Source organism: Hypanus sabinus, chromosome 11 (genome assembly GCF_030144855.1).
Source record: "Hypanus sabinus isolate sHypSab1 chromosome 11, sHypSab1.hap1, whole genome shotgun sequence".
Classification (NCBI taxonomy): domain Eukaryota; kingdom Metazoa; phylum Chordata; class Chondrichthyes; order Myliobatiformes; family Dasyatidae; genus Hypanus; species Hypanus sabinus.
In genome coordinates this window covers 20,331,789-20,347,414 of record NC_082716.1, presented here as the reverse complement: position 1 = coordinate 20,347,414, position 15,626 = coordinate 20,331,789, and the positions used below count along the sequence as shown (strand labels likewise).

The window sequence follows — 15,626 nt, the reverse complement described above, 5'->3', positions numbered from 1 at the left end:
CCAAAGGCTTGCCAAGCTTTATAATCAAAGCCCCAAGCAATGATGGAAAACATACTGTACGGTTTCGTTATTAACCTATCTACTGTCGTCATTTTCAGACAGCAATGGACTTGCCACCCAAGATCCCTCTGTACATCAATGCTCTTCTAATGGTCCTGCCATTTTACTGCATACTTTCCTCTTATTTTTGACTTCCCAAGGTGCAACACCTCATACTTATCCTGATTGAAATCCAACTGCCATTTCTCCTCCCATATACCGCTTTATCCTTTGTCAACTTTCTTTACCAACTCTGTCAATTTTTGAGTGGTCTACTAACTTACTAATCAGACTAGCTATTTTATCATTTGAATCAGTTATATATACTGTATATAGAGGCTGTAGCATCGATCCTGTGGAAAAGCACTGGTCATTGATCTTAAGTCAAAAAAACACTCCTCAACCACTACACTCTGTCTTCTGTAACCAAGCTAATTCTGAATACCATCTAGCCCGTCATGTGGTACCCACATCTCTTAATCTTCTGGATCAGCCTACAAAGAGGGACCTTGTCAATGTAGACATCAATTCCCCTACCGTCATCAATCATTTTTTGTCACCTCCTTAAAAAAAACTTTATCAAGTTCATAAAACATGACTAGCCTCACATTAAGCCATACTGATGGTCACTAATAAAACCATCAGTATGATGGTTTAATCAGTGTGATTAAATCCTATCCCTAAGAACCCTCTCTAATAGTCTCCCTACTACTGATGAAAGGCTCACTAACCTATAATTTTTTGGATTATCCTTAATGCCCTTCTAGGAACAATGCTGGCTTTCCTACAGTGCTCTGGAACCTTCAGGCCTCAGATATCTCCTCTACTGCTTCTCTCAATAATCCGGGATAGATCCTATCAGACCTTGGGAAGGTATCCACCTTAATGTTCTCCAAGAAATCCAATACCTCCTCTTACTTGATATTAACATGGTCAAGAATATTGGCACACCCAACACGGATCTCATTATCCTCCACGTCATTCTCTTTGGTAAATGCCAATGCAAATTACTCATGTAGTACCTCCCACTACTTTAGACTCCAGTTATAAATCTCCTCCCTTGTTCTTAAGTGATGTTATCCTTTCCCTAGTACCCTGTTTTGTTTTTAATGTATGTACAAAATGCCTTGGGATTTTCTTTAATCCTACTCATCGAGGACACTTCATGGTCTCTTCTGGCCTTGCTAATCCCTTTGACGTTCTTTCCTGCTTTCTTTATCATCTTTATTTCCTTAACAACTGATACTAGAATTGAAAGAAAATGAAATTATTACAGTAAATACAAAACAGAAATGTGGAATAAATACTTCACCTTTCTGGTTCACGTGACCACAGCGGATCATTTGGAATCTGAGCTTCCAAATACTTGGAAGCCTTGTAACAAAAATTGCTGCAAAAATGCTGTAAATATAATAAAATGTCTCAGTATGAGCTTTAATGGGGTTGATACATTTACAGAGAACATCTGCAATTTAAACATCTGAACTCCTAAATTTGTTTTTCCCTTCCTTTTATCTCAAGAAAAGCAATATATGCAATGTTATACAATCCAATTGGAACTACGTCTCAGTTTATACTTAGTTCTAGTTTGAACAGGCTCTTAAATTACGATGGTCATTGAGCCGACTCATTTAATCAATAGGAGGAACATTCTAGCCAAGATCTTTGTTTTCACATGGCTAACTCATTTGCTTTCCTGGTTGTTCAGAAAGATATCAATCATCCGCAATAGTCAGTTTATTGGAGGTCAGTAAACAGCTTTTGGTGACAACAAATGAGGAATCTGGAACGAAAAAAAGATTGCTTGAAGAACTCGGTAGGTCCAGCAGCAACCGTGGAGGTAAAATGCTTTCAATGTTTCAGCTTTAGACACTGTATCAGGGCATCTGACCATAATTAAAAGGTCAATCAACTATATGAAAACAGGTACAATATTGCATGATCTTTTCCTCCAGGACTTTCATCTTTGCATGAATAGACTGATGGGCTGAACCGTGTTAGCGACAGATAGCAGTTCAAAAAGGGACAGTCAAATTTCAGTTAATGAAACTGCTCTAACTCTAGACCTGTGTGCTAAGAAATGAGGGAATGTCAACTTTCAGTGTGACTTTGGGACGGAATCTGTCCCCAAATTTACCACAAAGAAACACAGGAGTAGAGCTGTACCTGCTTGGGCTTGGCACAGAATCTGAAACTTTACTGACTTCATTTTGGGATTTGTTGGGCATAGACAAATTACTTTTGTCTAACACTCAACTTTTTAAAAGCATTAAGTTATTTTACTTATCTTAATGCAGCATTAAGTTATTTTACTTTATCTTAATGCTTTTAAAATGTTTTAAGTGCTTTCAATAATTAACTTGATTTTTAAAAAATCATTTCACATTTAATAAGCTTTTGACATGCTAAAACAATATAACTTGGAGGTTTCAAAGTTCTGTCACTGGCTGTGAGGAGTATTTTGGAGCTCGCACCTCTACACTTTTTTGCTCCCAAGCATTAACCAGAGCACGCAGAGCGGCAGCAAAAACCTTCTACATCTGGGACAGGTAAGCGGAGCAGAGAGAGACACGAGGCAATGGCTGGTGAGTCTGGATCAGCACGATCTGACCTAATGTCCCGTTGGTTCATTGTAAAACACCGAAAATGAATTTAAAAGCATAACATCCACTTAAGAAAATGTTGCAAAATTTTCTTTAAATTGAAATGATCACAATATCTACTTAGTTGAGTACACCAATTCTATTACAGAAAAATTATGTTCCACTGATAGGCAGTGCAACATTGCAGATCTTAAGGCAATCTTACGTTAGAATTTGGCTCTCAGCTACTGTGAGGCCCAGGGTAGTAGATAGCATACCAAGGCATAATTAACAAAAGTGTAATAAAAATGAACATACTCTCAACAAATTTTAGAACTATCAATGCTAAGTTGAAATTCCATGATTGGAATTGATCTCACTGTTTTTGAATTATATGTCCAGTAACAATAAGATTAAGAATAGCATTATTTTGACATACATGTGATAAATATCCAAACAAAACAGTGAAATGCATCATTTGTGAAGTGCTGGGGGCAGCCCGTAAATGTTGCCATGCTTCTGGTGACACACAGCATGCCCACAACTTACCAACCCCCACCTGTACATCTTTAGAATGCAGGAAGAAACAGCAGCTCCCTGAGGCGATCCATGCAGTCATGGGGAAAACATACAAACTCCTTACAGATAGCAATGGTGCTGTAAAGCATTATGCTACGCTACCAGCCGCCCTTTTTAAGATTTATTTAGCACTCCTGGACAACTATTAACCTTTTGATTCTGAAGCTACACCGTTATTTATTATTGTCCAGTTGAGAAGTAGAGAACCAACTACTGTCCAGTTGAGGAATATTGATACGTATGTAGTGCAGGAAGGCAGCCATGAATCTAGAGTGAGGTGCAAACCCTATTATCATACTGAACCCACAGGATATGACAGTGATCTTTTATAACAGTGAATATTTCAAAAACAAATAAACTAAAGATAATTTGAAAATCTTGCCTTTCTTTCTGTAATATCATAAACTCGATTTGTTTTGCTAGATATTTTGTATTGCTGCTTAGGTACCTAGAATTAAATAAAGAAAATGTTAAAACAAACAAGCTAGCTGATTAACAGAAATAAGATTCAGTACATCAAGACCAATATCGTCATGGGATCAATGTAAACAGTTAACTGATTTGAGCCACAGGAGTACAGCAATTTCCTTTAAAAGCCCAAGAGGGAAAAGTGGCTATTGTGTTTCTTCTGAACGCTGAAGAATATTCCTGTTCATAACAAAGAAAGAATCACTTCAGACGTCCTTAACCAGTCTACTCATACTAACTATATGGGCTCCCTGTATATAGAACCACTACCCAGCTAAATAGAGATAAAAAAGGCTAACTGGTTTAAGATGGTGCTGGTGATGACTTGCTAGCTGCAAAACTATAATCACACTTTTTCTTGGAAATGATCACTACAATCAATAGCCTGTAACTTCCCTTTCAGAGTTGAGCTTTTGAACCGCCTCACGACCTGGCATTTTTGTGGTGTGAAGTCTCAAAGGTATAGGATGGTTGCAGAGTGGTGTGCAGGGACCGAATCGAGGCAGTGGAGCAGGGAATGAGCCAATGTTTGGCCATTGCTGGACTGGACTTAGAGGCAACTCAGAGCGGCAGAATTAAGGCGAGGTGAGGCACTGTCGAGGTGGTAGGGCTCAGCCCCAAAGCAAGGACTGATGCTGCTTGGTGGATTTAAGTACTGGGCCAGATTGGAAAGGTTGGGTACAGGCCGAATCAAACCAGTGCAGCGCAAGCCCAAGAGCAGGGTCTGGGTCCAAGAGTGAGGAACAACCTGTTGTTTGGCCAATTTAAATGCCAGGTCAGATTGGAAAGGTTGGGTACAGGTCAAATTGAGGCAGTGGGGCCCAGGCCCAGTAGTGTATCAAAGTGGCAGAGCATTAATGTAAGGATAGGAGGAACTGGGTAGACCCAGAGAAGACAGAAAGGGCTGAGGTGGAAGCAAGTTACCTGAAATCGGAGAATTCAACATTTATGTTGTAGAGTAGCCTGGTGGAATAGGAGGTGTTGTTTCTATAGTTTGCTTTTGGCCTCACCCTGGTAGTGGAGGAGACAGAGGACAGACAGGTTGGTGTGGGAGTTATGTTTGGGGTTTGCCAGTCCAATGATACCGTCTCTGAATTCAGCAAGTTTCAGAAGTCTGCAATCAATGACTCCACTATTTCCAGACTTCACCTCTAGGTCACTAGATCCAACCAGTTTATCTGCCTTTAGCTCCATTAGTTTTTCTAACTTGTCCTTTGTGCTAGGTTCCACTACTCATAAGAAAAAGAAATGGGAATCAGTCACTGACCCTTCAAGCCTACTCTCACTAAAATAATGGCATATCAATCTCACCTTCACCGTCCTGCAATATTTTAGTTTATTTCTCAATTCCCCTAGTTTTCAATTATATATTGATTTCTGTACTGAACATACACAATTGAGCATCCAATCCTCAATGATTGAGTATTCCTAAAATCCCCCACTAAAGCTGAACTTACTGAAATATAAACAACTTCCTGAATCCATTCAAAGGCAAATTAGACAGACTTACATTTCCAAGGGCATTTTGACAAATAGGATAACCACACCGTTTGATAATAGAACGTTCTTCCACAAGATCCCGATAATGGGCAGCAGTAATAAACTTTATCTAAATTGAATGAGAAATCAGAATGCACTGTGAAGGCTCAAGTAAGTCTCTAAGTTCACAATATATAACAACTAACATTAATTATTCAACAAAATTACAATTATATTGTTTGTATCCTGTATTTAAGGTAAATATGTTTATTTTGTAATACGATTGTAACTACATTGTGAAGTGCATCATATTCTAATTCATGTGTTTAAGTTAACTTACCCCTACACCTTCTCCCTCATTACTAATCAGGGCCCCAAACAGTACACGTAGCTTATGGCAAGGTCTGCACACCAACGCAGACTTCAAAACTAAATTCAGGAGTTTCCAACATCAATGCCCCTCTCCCAGAGCTAATTCTTTTTTTTTAAAACGCTCGATTCGATGTTGGCAATACTGAGCCCAAGGAGACCTGCAGATAATGTGACCGACAGCTTGGTCATCTCTAAGGCCGAAATACGCAGGTGTTTCCAACAGGTGGACAGTCACAAGACTGCGGGACTGTACGGCATCCAAAGGTAGGTACTCAGGATGTGCGCAGCACAACTGGCAGGTATGTTTAGACATTTTTAATCTCTCCCTCTCCCAGTGTAGAGTGCCCTCCTCCTTCAAAAGATCAACCATTGTTCCAGTACCTAAAAAGGCAAAGATAAGGTGTCTGAACGACTGGCATCCTGTTGCACTCACCTCAATAATAAGCAAATCCTTTGAGAGGCTGGTCAAGGACGACATCTGCAGCATGCTACCCCCCCCACACTGGACCCCCCCCCCCCTACAATTTGCCTACCGACACAACCGATCACCAGAGGATGCAATAGTCACAGTTCTGCACATCGTTTTTACACACCTGGAGAAGGAGGATGCTTTTGTGAGAATGCTGTTCTTAGATTACAGTTCAGCATTCAAGACCATAATTCCCTCCAGGCTCGGCAAGAAGCTCAGAGACCTCGGCCTTCACTCTGCCTTGTGCAGCTGGATCCTGGACTTCCTGTCAGATCGCCAACAGGTGGTAAGAGTGGACTCCCTCATCTCTACCTCTCTGACCCTTCACACAGGGCTGTGAACTAAGCCCCCTCCTTTACTCTCTGTATACCCGTGACTATGTCGTCACCCACAGCTCCTATCTGCTAATTAAATTTGCTGTCAACACTACACTGATTGGCCTAATCTCAAATAGTAATGAGGCAGCCTACAGAGAAGTCATCACCCTGACACAGTGGTGTCAAGAAAACAACCTCTTCCTCAACATTGCAAGAACAAAGGAGCTGGTTGTGGACGACAGGAGGAATGGAGACAGCCTTACCCCTATTGACGTCAATGGATCTGGGTTTGAGAGGGTAAACAGCTTTAAGTTCCTTGGCATAAACATCAACAAGGATCTCACGTGGTCTATACATACCGGCTGTATGGTGAAAAAAGCACAGCAGCACCTCTTTCAGCTCAGACGGTTGAGGAAGTTTGCTATGGGAGCCACCAAATCCTAAGAACTTTCTAGAGGGGCATAATTGAGAGCATCCTGACTGGCTGCATCACTACCTGGTATTGGAACTATATTTTCCTCAATTGCAGGACTCTGCAGAGAGTGGTGCGGACAGCCTAGCGCATCTGTAGATGTGAACTTCCCACTATTCAGGACATCTACAAAGACAGGTATGTAAAATGGGCCCAAAGGATTATTGGAGACCTGAGTCACCCCAACCACAAACTGTACCAGCTGCTACCATCCAGGAAACAATACCACAGCATAAAAGCCTGGACCAACAGGATCCAGGACAGCTTGTTCCACCAGGCCATCAGACTGATTAATTCATGCTGACGCAACTGTATTTCTATGTTATATTGATTATTTTCCCATTGTACATAATATTTATTATAAACTACTATAAATTGCACATTGCACATTTAGACGGAGATGTAATGTGAAGATTTTAACTGCTCATGCATATGAAGAATGCAAGTAATGAAGTCAACTCAATTCAATTCAACAGTCCTTCCAGGTGAGGCGACACTTCACCTGCGAGTCTGTTGGGGTCACCTACTGTATCTAGTGCTCATGGTGCGGCCTCCTGTATATCAGGCAGACCCAACGTAGACTGGGAGACCGTTTGCTGAGCACCTACGGTCCATCTGCCAGAAAAAGCAGGATCCCCCCAGTGCATCCCCTTCCCATTCCAACATGTCTATCCATTGTCTTCTCTACTTCCGTGATGAGGCCACACTCAGGTTGGAGGTGCAACATTTTATATTCTGTCTGGGTACCCTCTAGCCTGATGGCATGAAGATCAATTTCTCGAACTTCCAGTAATGCCCTCCACTTTACCATTTTCCATTCCTTTTCCCTCTCTCACTTTATCTCCTTACCTGCCCATCACCTCTAATGCTCCTCCTCCTTTTCTTTCTTCCATGGCATTCTGTCCTCTCCAATCAGATTCCACCTTCTCCAGCCCCTGTATCTCATTCATGAATCAACTTCCCAGCTCTTCCTCCTCCCCCTAGTCTCACCTATAACCTTGTGGTTTTTCCTCCCTCCCTACCTCCACTTTCTAACTCTGATTCCTCGTCATTTTTCTCCAGTCCTGATGAAGAATCTCTGCCTGAAACATTAACTGTACTCTTACCCATAGATGCTGCCTGGCCTGCTGAGTTCCTCCAACATTTTGAGTGTGTTGCTCGGATTTCCAGCATCAACAGATTTTCTCTTGTTTGTAATTGGGCTGCCAGGAGTTTACATCGGACAAATATTGGCAGTTTTCCTTTCACTATTTTTGCAAATTTGACTTTTGATGCACTTAATAAACAGCCTTGCACAAAAGTGCTAACTGACTCCAGCCATTTTTTTCTTTGGTCACAACCCATGGATTTAACAAAATTAATTTAAAAAAAACCAAAACTAATTAAAATCTGAAGAAGCAATTTAATATATTAAACAAATGGAGAACAACTGTTTCTATTCCTAACATTCAGGCTGGGATTTCCTATTCAAATTAATAGGATCTCCAATTCTATGCTACAGATTCATCAGCAAACAGGGCTCTGCTGTCAGATTCCAAGTGAAGGGCAGAAACAAGGTGAAACAACAAATGTGCCAGGATTTGCCTTGCAGCATGTCACACACACACACACACACACACACACACACGGAGACTTTCTCTAAATCGGAGAGGTAAGGGGGAAAAGCTGAATGCTGATAGTTCTGAATTGCATGTCAGAAGCACAGCAAATGTGAGCCTACATAAATCATTTGACCCTCTGAGCTCACTCCACCAACCAAAAGATCATGGCTGATCATCCAAATTCTATACCCTGTTCCAACTTTCTCTCCAAATTCCTTTCTTCTTCTAACCTAACCTAAGAGAAATTTCTTCAGGAGCAATTGTAGCTCCAAAAGTAACTCTGAAGAAGGAAATGGGTGTCATCTGAATCTAGGTGCTAATTTTAGAATTGTAAATCTAAACCTTGTTTACTGTTAGATATGGGTTAACTTTGAACCTGGCATCTTAAGTTTGATTTTAAAAAAATCAGTTTCAAAAACTCGGTCTCCCCACACATTTTCTTGGTTTAGTGAGACAATGCTTAAATCAATATGTGCAACTACTTGCATATATAAAGCTTTTAACATCAAAACGTCTTCTCATCGATGAATAATTAACTGAGGTAAACTTGACAAGAAATAAACTTCTGGTGTTTGGAACTCAGATTGAAGGATTTATTATCTGTATACCGACTATATATTGAATTTGTACCTCAAGAACCGAATTAAAATTTTAAAAGTTCAAGCTGATTTTCAGAGTGAAGAGATGTGCTAATTTTCATCAGTGGTTGGCATTAGCAGTCCAAACATTCTTCTTCAAAAATAAACATATTCTATCTTTGAATGATACGAAATCATTTCACCAAGTTTGCATTTGACATGGTCAAAAATAATAAATAGTAAGGACTTAAAATGGACAGAAGTATTACGAAATACACAGCTATAAAATAATTTATTTTCATTGAAAGAATGGGGAAAAAATAAGAGATATTAAATATTGCAATTTTAATGTGAGTACCAGAGCACTGTTACAGCAATTTTTAAAGGTCGAGATCATCATTTTATAAAAGAAACCTAGACTTCAAAAAAGTCCAAAAAGGTATACGTGCACTTAAATAGTAATTTATAAATCATTGGTGAAGCCTTGAATTAAAGAATCTATCCTGGCTTGGATATTACACTCAGTTTTAGAAAGCATGCAGAGGAAAATTTCTAGAAAGGTATCAGATCAGCCACGATCTTGCTGAATGGCAGAGCAGGCTCGACGGGCCAGATGGCCGACTCCTGCTCCTATTTCTTATGCTTTTATGTGGTGAGATTAGAGAAGCTGGGATACAACAGGAATTTTGGGGTAAAATTTCCGTAAGTCTTGACAGAGTAAACAAGATGAATTTTCAGCACAGAGGCAAAGTCACCAATAGAAAACACAGATTTAATGTTAGCTGACAAAACATCCATATTGAGATGAGTAGTTTTAAACACATCAAGCTATGATTATAAAAGCATTGAAAAAAGATAGCAGATGATCTAATGATAGCTTATAAAATGTAATTATGTAAATACCTTAACAGTAAAAACTTGAACAATTAAGAAAAGAGAATAATAAATGGGACTATAAGACCATAAGACATATGAACAGAATTAGGCCATTCAGCCTATCAGGTCTGCTGTGCCATTCCAAAATGGATGATTTATTATTCCTCTCAACCCCATTCTCCTGCCTCCTCCCTGTAACCTTTGATGCCCTTACTAATCAAGAACATATCAACCTCTGCTTTAAGTATACCCAATCACTTGGCCTTCACAGCCATCCAAGAGCTTCACAGGTTCACCACCCTCTGGATAATGAAATTCCTCCAAATGAATAACATTTTCAAAAGTACGTAACTGTTCATAACATAATGGATTCAACATTCTCACTTCTGATGTTTGTTTAATTGTCTTTGCATGACATTATGAGAAAACAGATGGAAGCAGTGACTACACGAGCTGAGAAGTACTTCGAGACATACTGAGAACATTCCATATAATATTCAGAAAATGATGGACAAGAAAATGAATTTCTCACTGCTTTAGTTATAAACTTAATTTATACTCCAAGTTTTAAAAATAGCTCACTTACACAATCTAGCAGAAATTCTTCTGGAACATTTATTTCAAGTAAACGTTCAGCGATATGAAGAGCTTTAGCTTCACATTCATGCTTCTTCTTCAGAGCTGCCTCTATTGCAGCTTTTCTGTGAGTGATAAACAGAGGCAAAAAGGGAACTACGTTAGAATGGTTGAATTTTACTTTGTTCAACTAACAATTGTTTTCCATGTGAACACTTTATTCTGTCATCCACATCAGTGATCTGGATGATAATGTGGTTAACTGGATCAGCAAATTCAGAAACATAGAAAACCTACAACACAATAACCCTTCAGCCCACAAAGTTGTGCCGAACACGTCCCAACCTTAGAAATTACAAGGCTTACCTACAGCCCTCTATTTTACTAAGCTCCATGTACCTATCTAAAAGTCTCTTAAAAGACCCTATCGTATCTGCCTCCACCACCGTTGCTGGCAGCCCATTCAACGCACTCAATACTCTCCAAGTAAAAAACTTACCCCTGACATCTCCTCTGTACTGGCTCCTCAGCACCTTAAACCTGTGTCCTCTTGTGGCAACCATTTCAGCCCTGGGAAAAAGCCTCTGACTATCCACACAATCAATGCCTCTCATCATTTTGTACACCTCCATCACGTCACCTCTCATCCTCCATCACTCCAAGGAAAAAAGGCTAAGTTCACTCAACCTATTCTCATAAGGCATGCTCCCCAATCCAGGCAACATCCTTGTAAATCTCCTCTGCAACCTTTCTATGGCTCCCATCATCCTTCTTGTAGTGAGTCGACCAGAACTGAGCACAGTACTCCAAGTGGGGTCTGACCACTTAGCTGCAACATTACCTCTCAGCTCCTAAATTCAAATCCACGATTGATGAAGGCCAATACACCGTATGCCTTCTTAACCACAGAATCAACCTGCGCAGCTGCTATGAGCTTCCTATGGACTCGGACCCCAAGATCCCTTTGATCCTCCACACTGCCAAGAGTATTAATATTCTGCCACCATATTTGACCTACCAAAATGAACCAGCTCACACTTATCTGGGTCGAACTCCATCTGCAGATGACACCAAGATTGGGAGTGTAGTGGACAGTGAGGAAGACTATCACAGCTTGCAGTGGGATATGGACCAGATGAAAAAATGGTAGATGTAATTTAATACAGGCAAGTGTGAGGTTGTGTACTTTGGCACAATCAGCCAGGTCTTACACAGTGAACGGTAGGGTCCTAAAGAATGTAGGAGAACAAAGGGATCTGGGGAGAAAGGTCCATAATTCATTGAAAGTGTCAGCACTGGTAGATAGAATCATTACGAAAGCTTTTGCCACTTTGGCCTGGAAGTAGAAAGTACAGGAGATGGGACATTATGCTGAAGTTGTATAAGACATCGGTGAAGCCTAATTTGGAGTATTGACTGTAGTTTTGATTACCTACCTACAGAAAAGAAGTAAATAATGTTGAAAGAGCGCAGAGAAAATTGACAAGGATGTTGCTGGGACTGGAAGACCGAAGTTATAAGGGAAAATTGAAGAGGTAGGACTTTATTCCTTGGAACGTTGAAGATTGAGGGGAGATTTGATAGAGATGTACAAAACTATGAGGGGTATAGACACGGTAAATGCAAGCAGGCTTTTTCCACTGATGTTGGGTTGGACTATAACTAGAGGTCATGGGTTAAGGGTGAAAAGTGAAAAGTTTAAGGGGAACATGAGAGGAAACTTCTTCATTCTGAGGATCATGAGGGTGTGGAGTGAGCTGTGGTGCATGTAAACTTGATTTCAACTTTTAAGAGAAAATTGGATAGGTGCATGGATGGGAGTAGGCAGTTTAAATGGTTTGGCATGGACTAAATGGGCAGAAAGACCCACTTTTGTGCTGTACTTTTCCATGACTCTTCTACACAATTCTTCAGCAGAGATCTAAATTCTTTATTCGTCAAAGGGTTAAGTCCAATTTGTAGCTGTCGATGTCAAGATCAAAATAAAATTTATTAACAAAATTACCATGTACTACCTCGAGATTAATTTTCCTGCAGGAACTTACAGGATAATAAAGAAACATAATAGAATTTATGAAAAAACTGTAAATAAACAAAGACAAACAGATAATCAATATACAAAAGAGGCAAAATGTGCAAATAAAAAAATACTGAGAACATGAGCTGTTGAGTCCTTCAAAATGAGTTTGTAGGTTGTGGAATCAGTTGTGGTGAGTAAATTAATCCACGCCAGTTCAGGAGCCCGATGGTTGTAGGGCACCTACAACTGTTCCTGACAGTTGCAAGCTACAACAAGCTGCATCACGTCATGGTAAGGAAACTGCTCTACAGCAGACAAGAAAGCTTTACAACAGGTAGTCAAACTGCGCACCACATCACCGGCACCAGCCTACCCACGACAAGAACATATATACAGACAGGACCTGGAAAAGGGACAGTAATATCATGAAAATTGCACCCACACTGCTCACAGACTGTTTGTCCCACTTACCTCAGGGAGGAGGCTACCTAGCACCCACACTAGAACCATCCGATGCAAAAACAGTTACCTTCGCTAAGCAGTAAGGCCAATCAACTCATCTACATCTCCAACTACTTTAACATTTCCTGTCAGTCACTTTACATGCAGACACTCTGTTCCTATCATCACTTTATGGACTTACACTCTATCTATGTATATAAGCCATCTTATGTATTTATATTTATTGTGTCTTTTATTACTGTTGTGTTATTGTGCTGCCTTGGACTCAGAGTAACAATTATTTTGTTCTCTTTTACATGTGTGTACTGGAAATGACATTAAACAATCTTGAATATTGAACCTGGTGGAGGTGAATCAAGATCAAGGAACTTCAAAATGAGAATAGGGTAATCCTTTGATAAGATTGTACTATAGGACCTCCAATAGTCAGTGGAAATCAGATGAAGAAATATGTGTCTAGTCATGGGTGTAGAGAGAGTAGAGCAGTGGGCTAAGCACACATCCCTGAGGTGCACAGTGTTGATTGTCAGTGAGGTGGAGATGTCATTTCCAATTTGCACAGATTGTGGTCTTCTGCTTAGGAAGTCAAGGATCCAGTTGCAGATGGAGGTACAGAGGTCCAGGTTCTGGAGCTTTTTGATCAGAACTGTAGGAATGATGGTGTTAAATGCTGAGCTGTAGTCAATAAAAAGCATATTGACATGGGTATTTATATTGTCCGGATGATCCAAGACCATGTGAAGAGCCAATGAGATCGCGTCCACTGTAGACTTATTGTGGTGATAAATAAATCGCAGTGAGCCCAGGTTCTTACTGAGACAGGAGTTGATTCTAGCCATAACCAACCTCTCAAAGCACTTCATTACGGTAGATTTGAGTGCTACTGGATTATAACTGTTAAGGCGGCTCACACTGCTCTTGGGCACTGGTATAATTGTTGTCCTTTTAAAGCCGGTGGGAACTTCTGAATGTAGCAGTGAGAGATTGAAAGTGTAATTGAACACCCCCACCAGTTGGTTGGCACAGGTTTTCAGAAGCCTTGGCAGGTACTGCATTAGGGGGTCACCTTGTAAGGGTTCACCCTCCTGAAAGAGAGCCTGGCGTTGACATCCGAGAGAGAGAGATCACATGGTCACCAGGTACTGCAGGGATCCTCATAGCTGTAGCTTTACTCTCCCTTTCAAAGCGAGCATAAAAAGGCATTGAGCTCACCTGAGAGTGAAGCATCACTGCCACTCATGATGTTGGGTTTCACTTTGTAGGAAATAATGGCCTGCAAACCCTGCCTCTGCCAGAGTTGATGTCTATCCGATTTTACCTCCAACCTCATTCAGAATTGTTCCTTAGCTCCTGAAATAGCCCTGCACAAGTCGTACCTAGTTTTCTTGTACAGACTTGGGTCACCACACTTGTTTGCCACAGATCTAGCCCTCAGCAGACAACAAACCTCGCAGTTCATCCGCAGCTTTATTCAACCACACGGGTTTTAATGAAGTCAGTGACAGCTATGGCATACTCATTCAGACCCAGTTCACTGATTCAAAGCAGCTTCACAATGTTGTTAACAAATTTACTTTGAACTTTAACATGCTTAGTAAACTTGTGGATGACACCAAAACTGGTGATGTAGTGAACAGTGAGGAAGGTGATCTAAGATTACAACAACATCATGTAGGTGAACTGTGCAAGTGGGCCAGATGGATGGAATTTAACTTGGATGAGTGTGAGGTATTGCATGTTGCTTAGTTAAACTAGAGAAGGACTTGTACAGTAAATGGCAGAGCTGTGGGAAGCATTACAGAGCAGTGAGACTGAGGGATACAGGAAAGTAGTGACACATGGAGGCAGAATCGTGAAGACAGCAATTGGCACACTTGCCTTCACTGGTCAGGACAATGAGTCCAAGAGTTGAGACGTCGCGTTGCAATTGTAAAAGATGTTGGTGAGACCACCCTTGGATTATGTGCGGTTCTGATCACCCAGTTATAGGAAAAGATTCATTGACATTGGATCAGAAGGGTTTGAGTTATAAAATGTTGGGTCTCTCTTCCCTGGAGTGCAGGAGGCTGAGGGGGGAGGTTTGTCAAAACACGAGGGATATAGCCAAAGTGAATGGTCACAGACTTTTTCCAAGTCTGGAAAAAGACTAAAACTAAAGAATAAAGTTTGTGAGGGAGAAAGACTTAAAAGGGACCTGAAGGGAAACCTTCTCAGTCAAAGAATAGTAGGGATATGAAACAACTGCCAAATAAAACTGTAGAATTGGGTACAATTACAATATTTAAAAAGGAATTCAGGCATGGATTTATAAGGTTTTGACATTTCTGGAAAGGTGCAGGCAGCTTGGACAGACATCTTGGTTGGCATGAACGCATTGGTGTGAAGGGCCCACGGTGAATAACTCCATCAATTTTATAACCAACACGACACACACAAACTGAAGTTGAATGAACGTATTCTTATTTTAGAGATCTTCCAATCCAACAAGCTGTACAGCCCAGCAACTCACATATTGAACCCTAACTTAAAGACAGTACAATTCACAATGACCAACTAACCTACTATCTGGTTGGTTTTGGAATGTGGAAGGAAATCTGAGCATCAGCAGATGTTCACAGGGAGGATGAACGAACTCTTTACAAACAGTGCCAGAATTGAACTCCGAACTCTGATCCCAAATAGCGTTGCACTAACCACTACACTACGTGGCCAGTATCTTCTGATCAGTCATAGAAT

General features: G+C 40.6%; 1 protein-coding gene across 2 annotated transcripts in view; it reads right to left on the bottom strand.

Annotated features, from left to right (window-relative positions):
- Window positions 1-15,626, bottom strand: part of rpap2 (RNA polymerase II associated protein 2) — a 109,026-nt gene that overhangs the window by 92,552 nt on the left and 848 nt on the right. For both annotated transcript variants that reach the window (XR_009514691.1, XM_059983890.1), the window contains exons 2-5: window positions 10,419-10,533; window positions 5,179-5,277; window positions 3,583-3,648; window positions 1,352-1,440 (exon numbers count right to left, since the gene is read on the bottom strand). Coding sequence is in view for 1 of the 2 variants with exons in the window: in XM_059983890.1 (XP_059839873.1) it covers window positions 1,352-1,440; window positions 3,583-3,648; window positions 5,179-5,277; window positions 10,419-10,533 (369 nt within the window). In the remaining variant the exon portion in view is untranslated. The remainder of the gene's footprint in view (window positions 1-1,351; window positions 1,441-3,582; window positions 3,649-5,178; window positions 5,278-10,418; window positions 10,534-15,626) is intronic.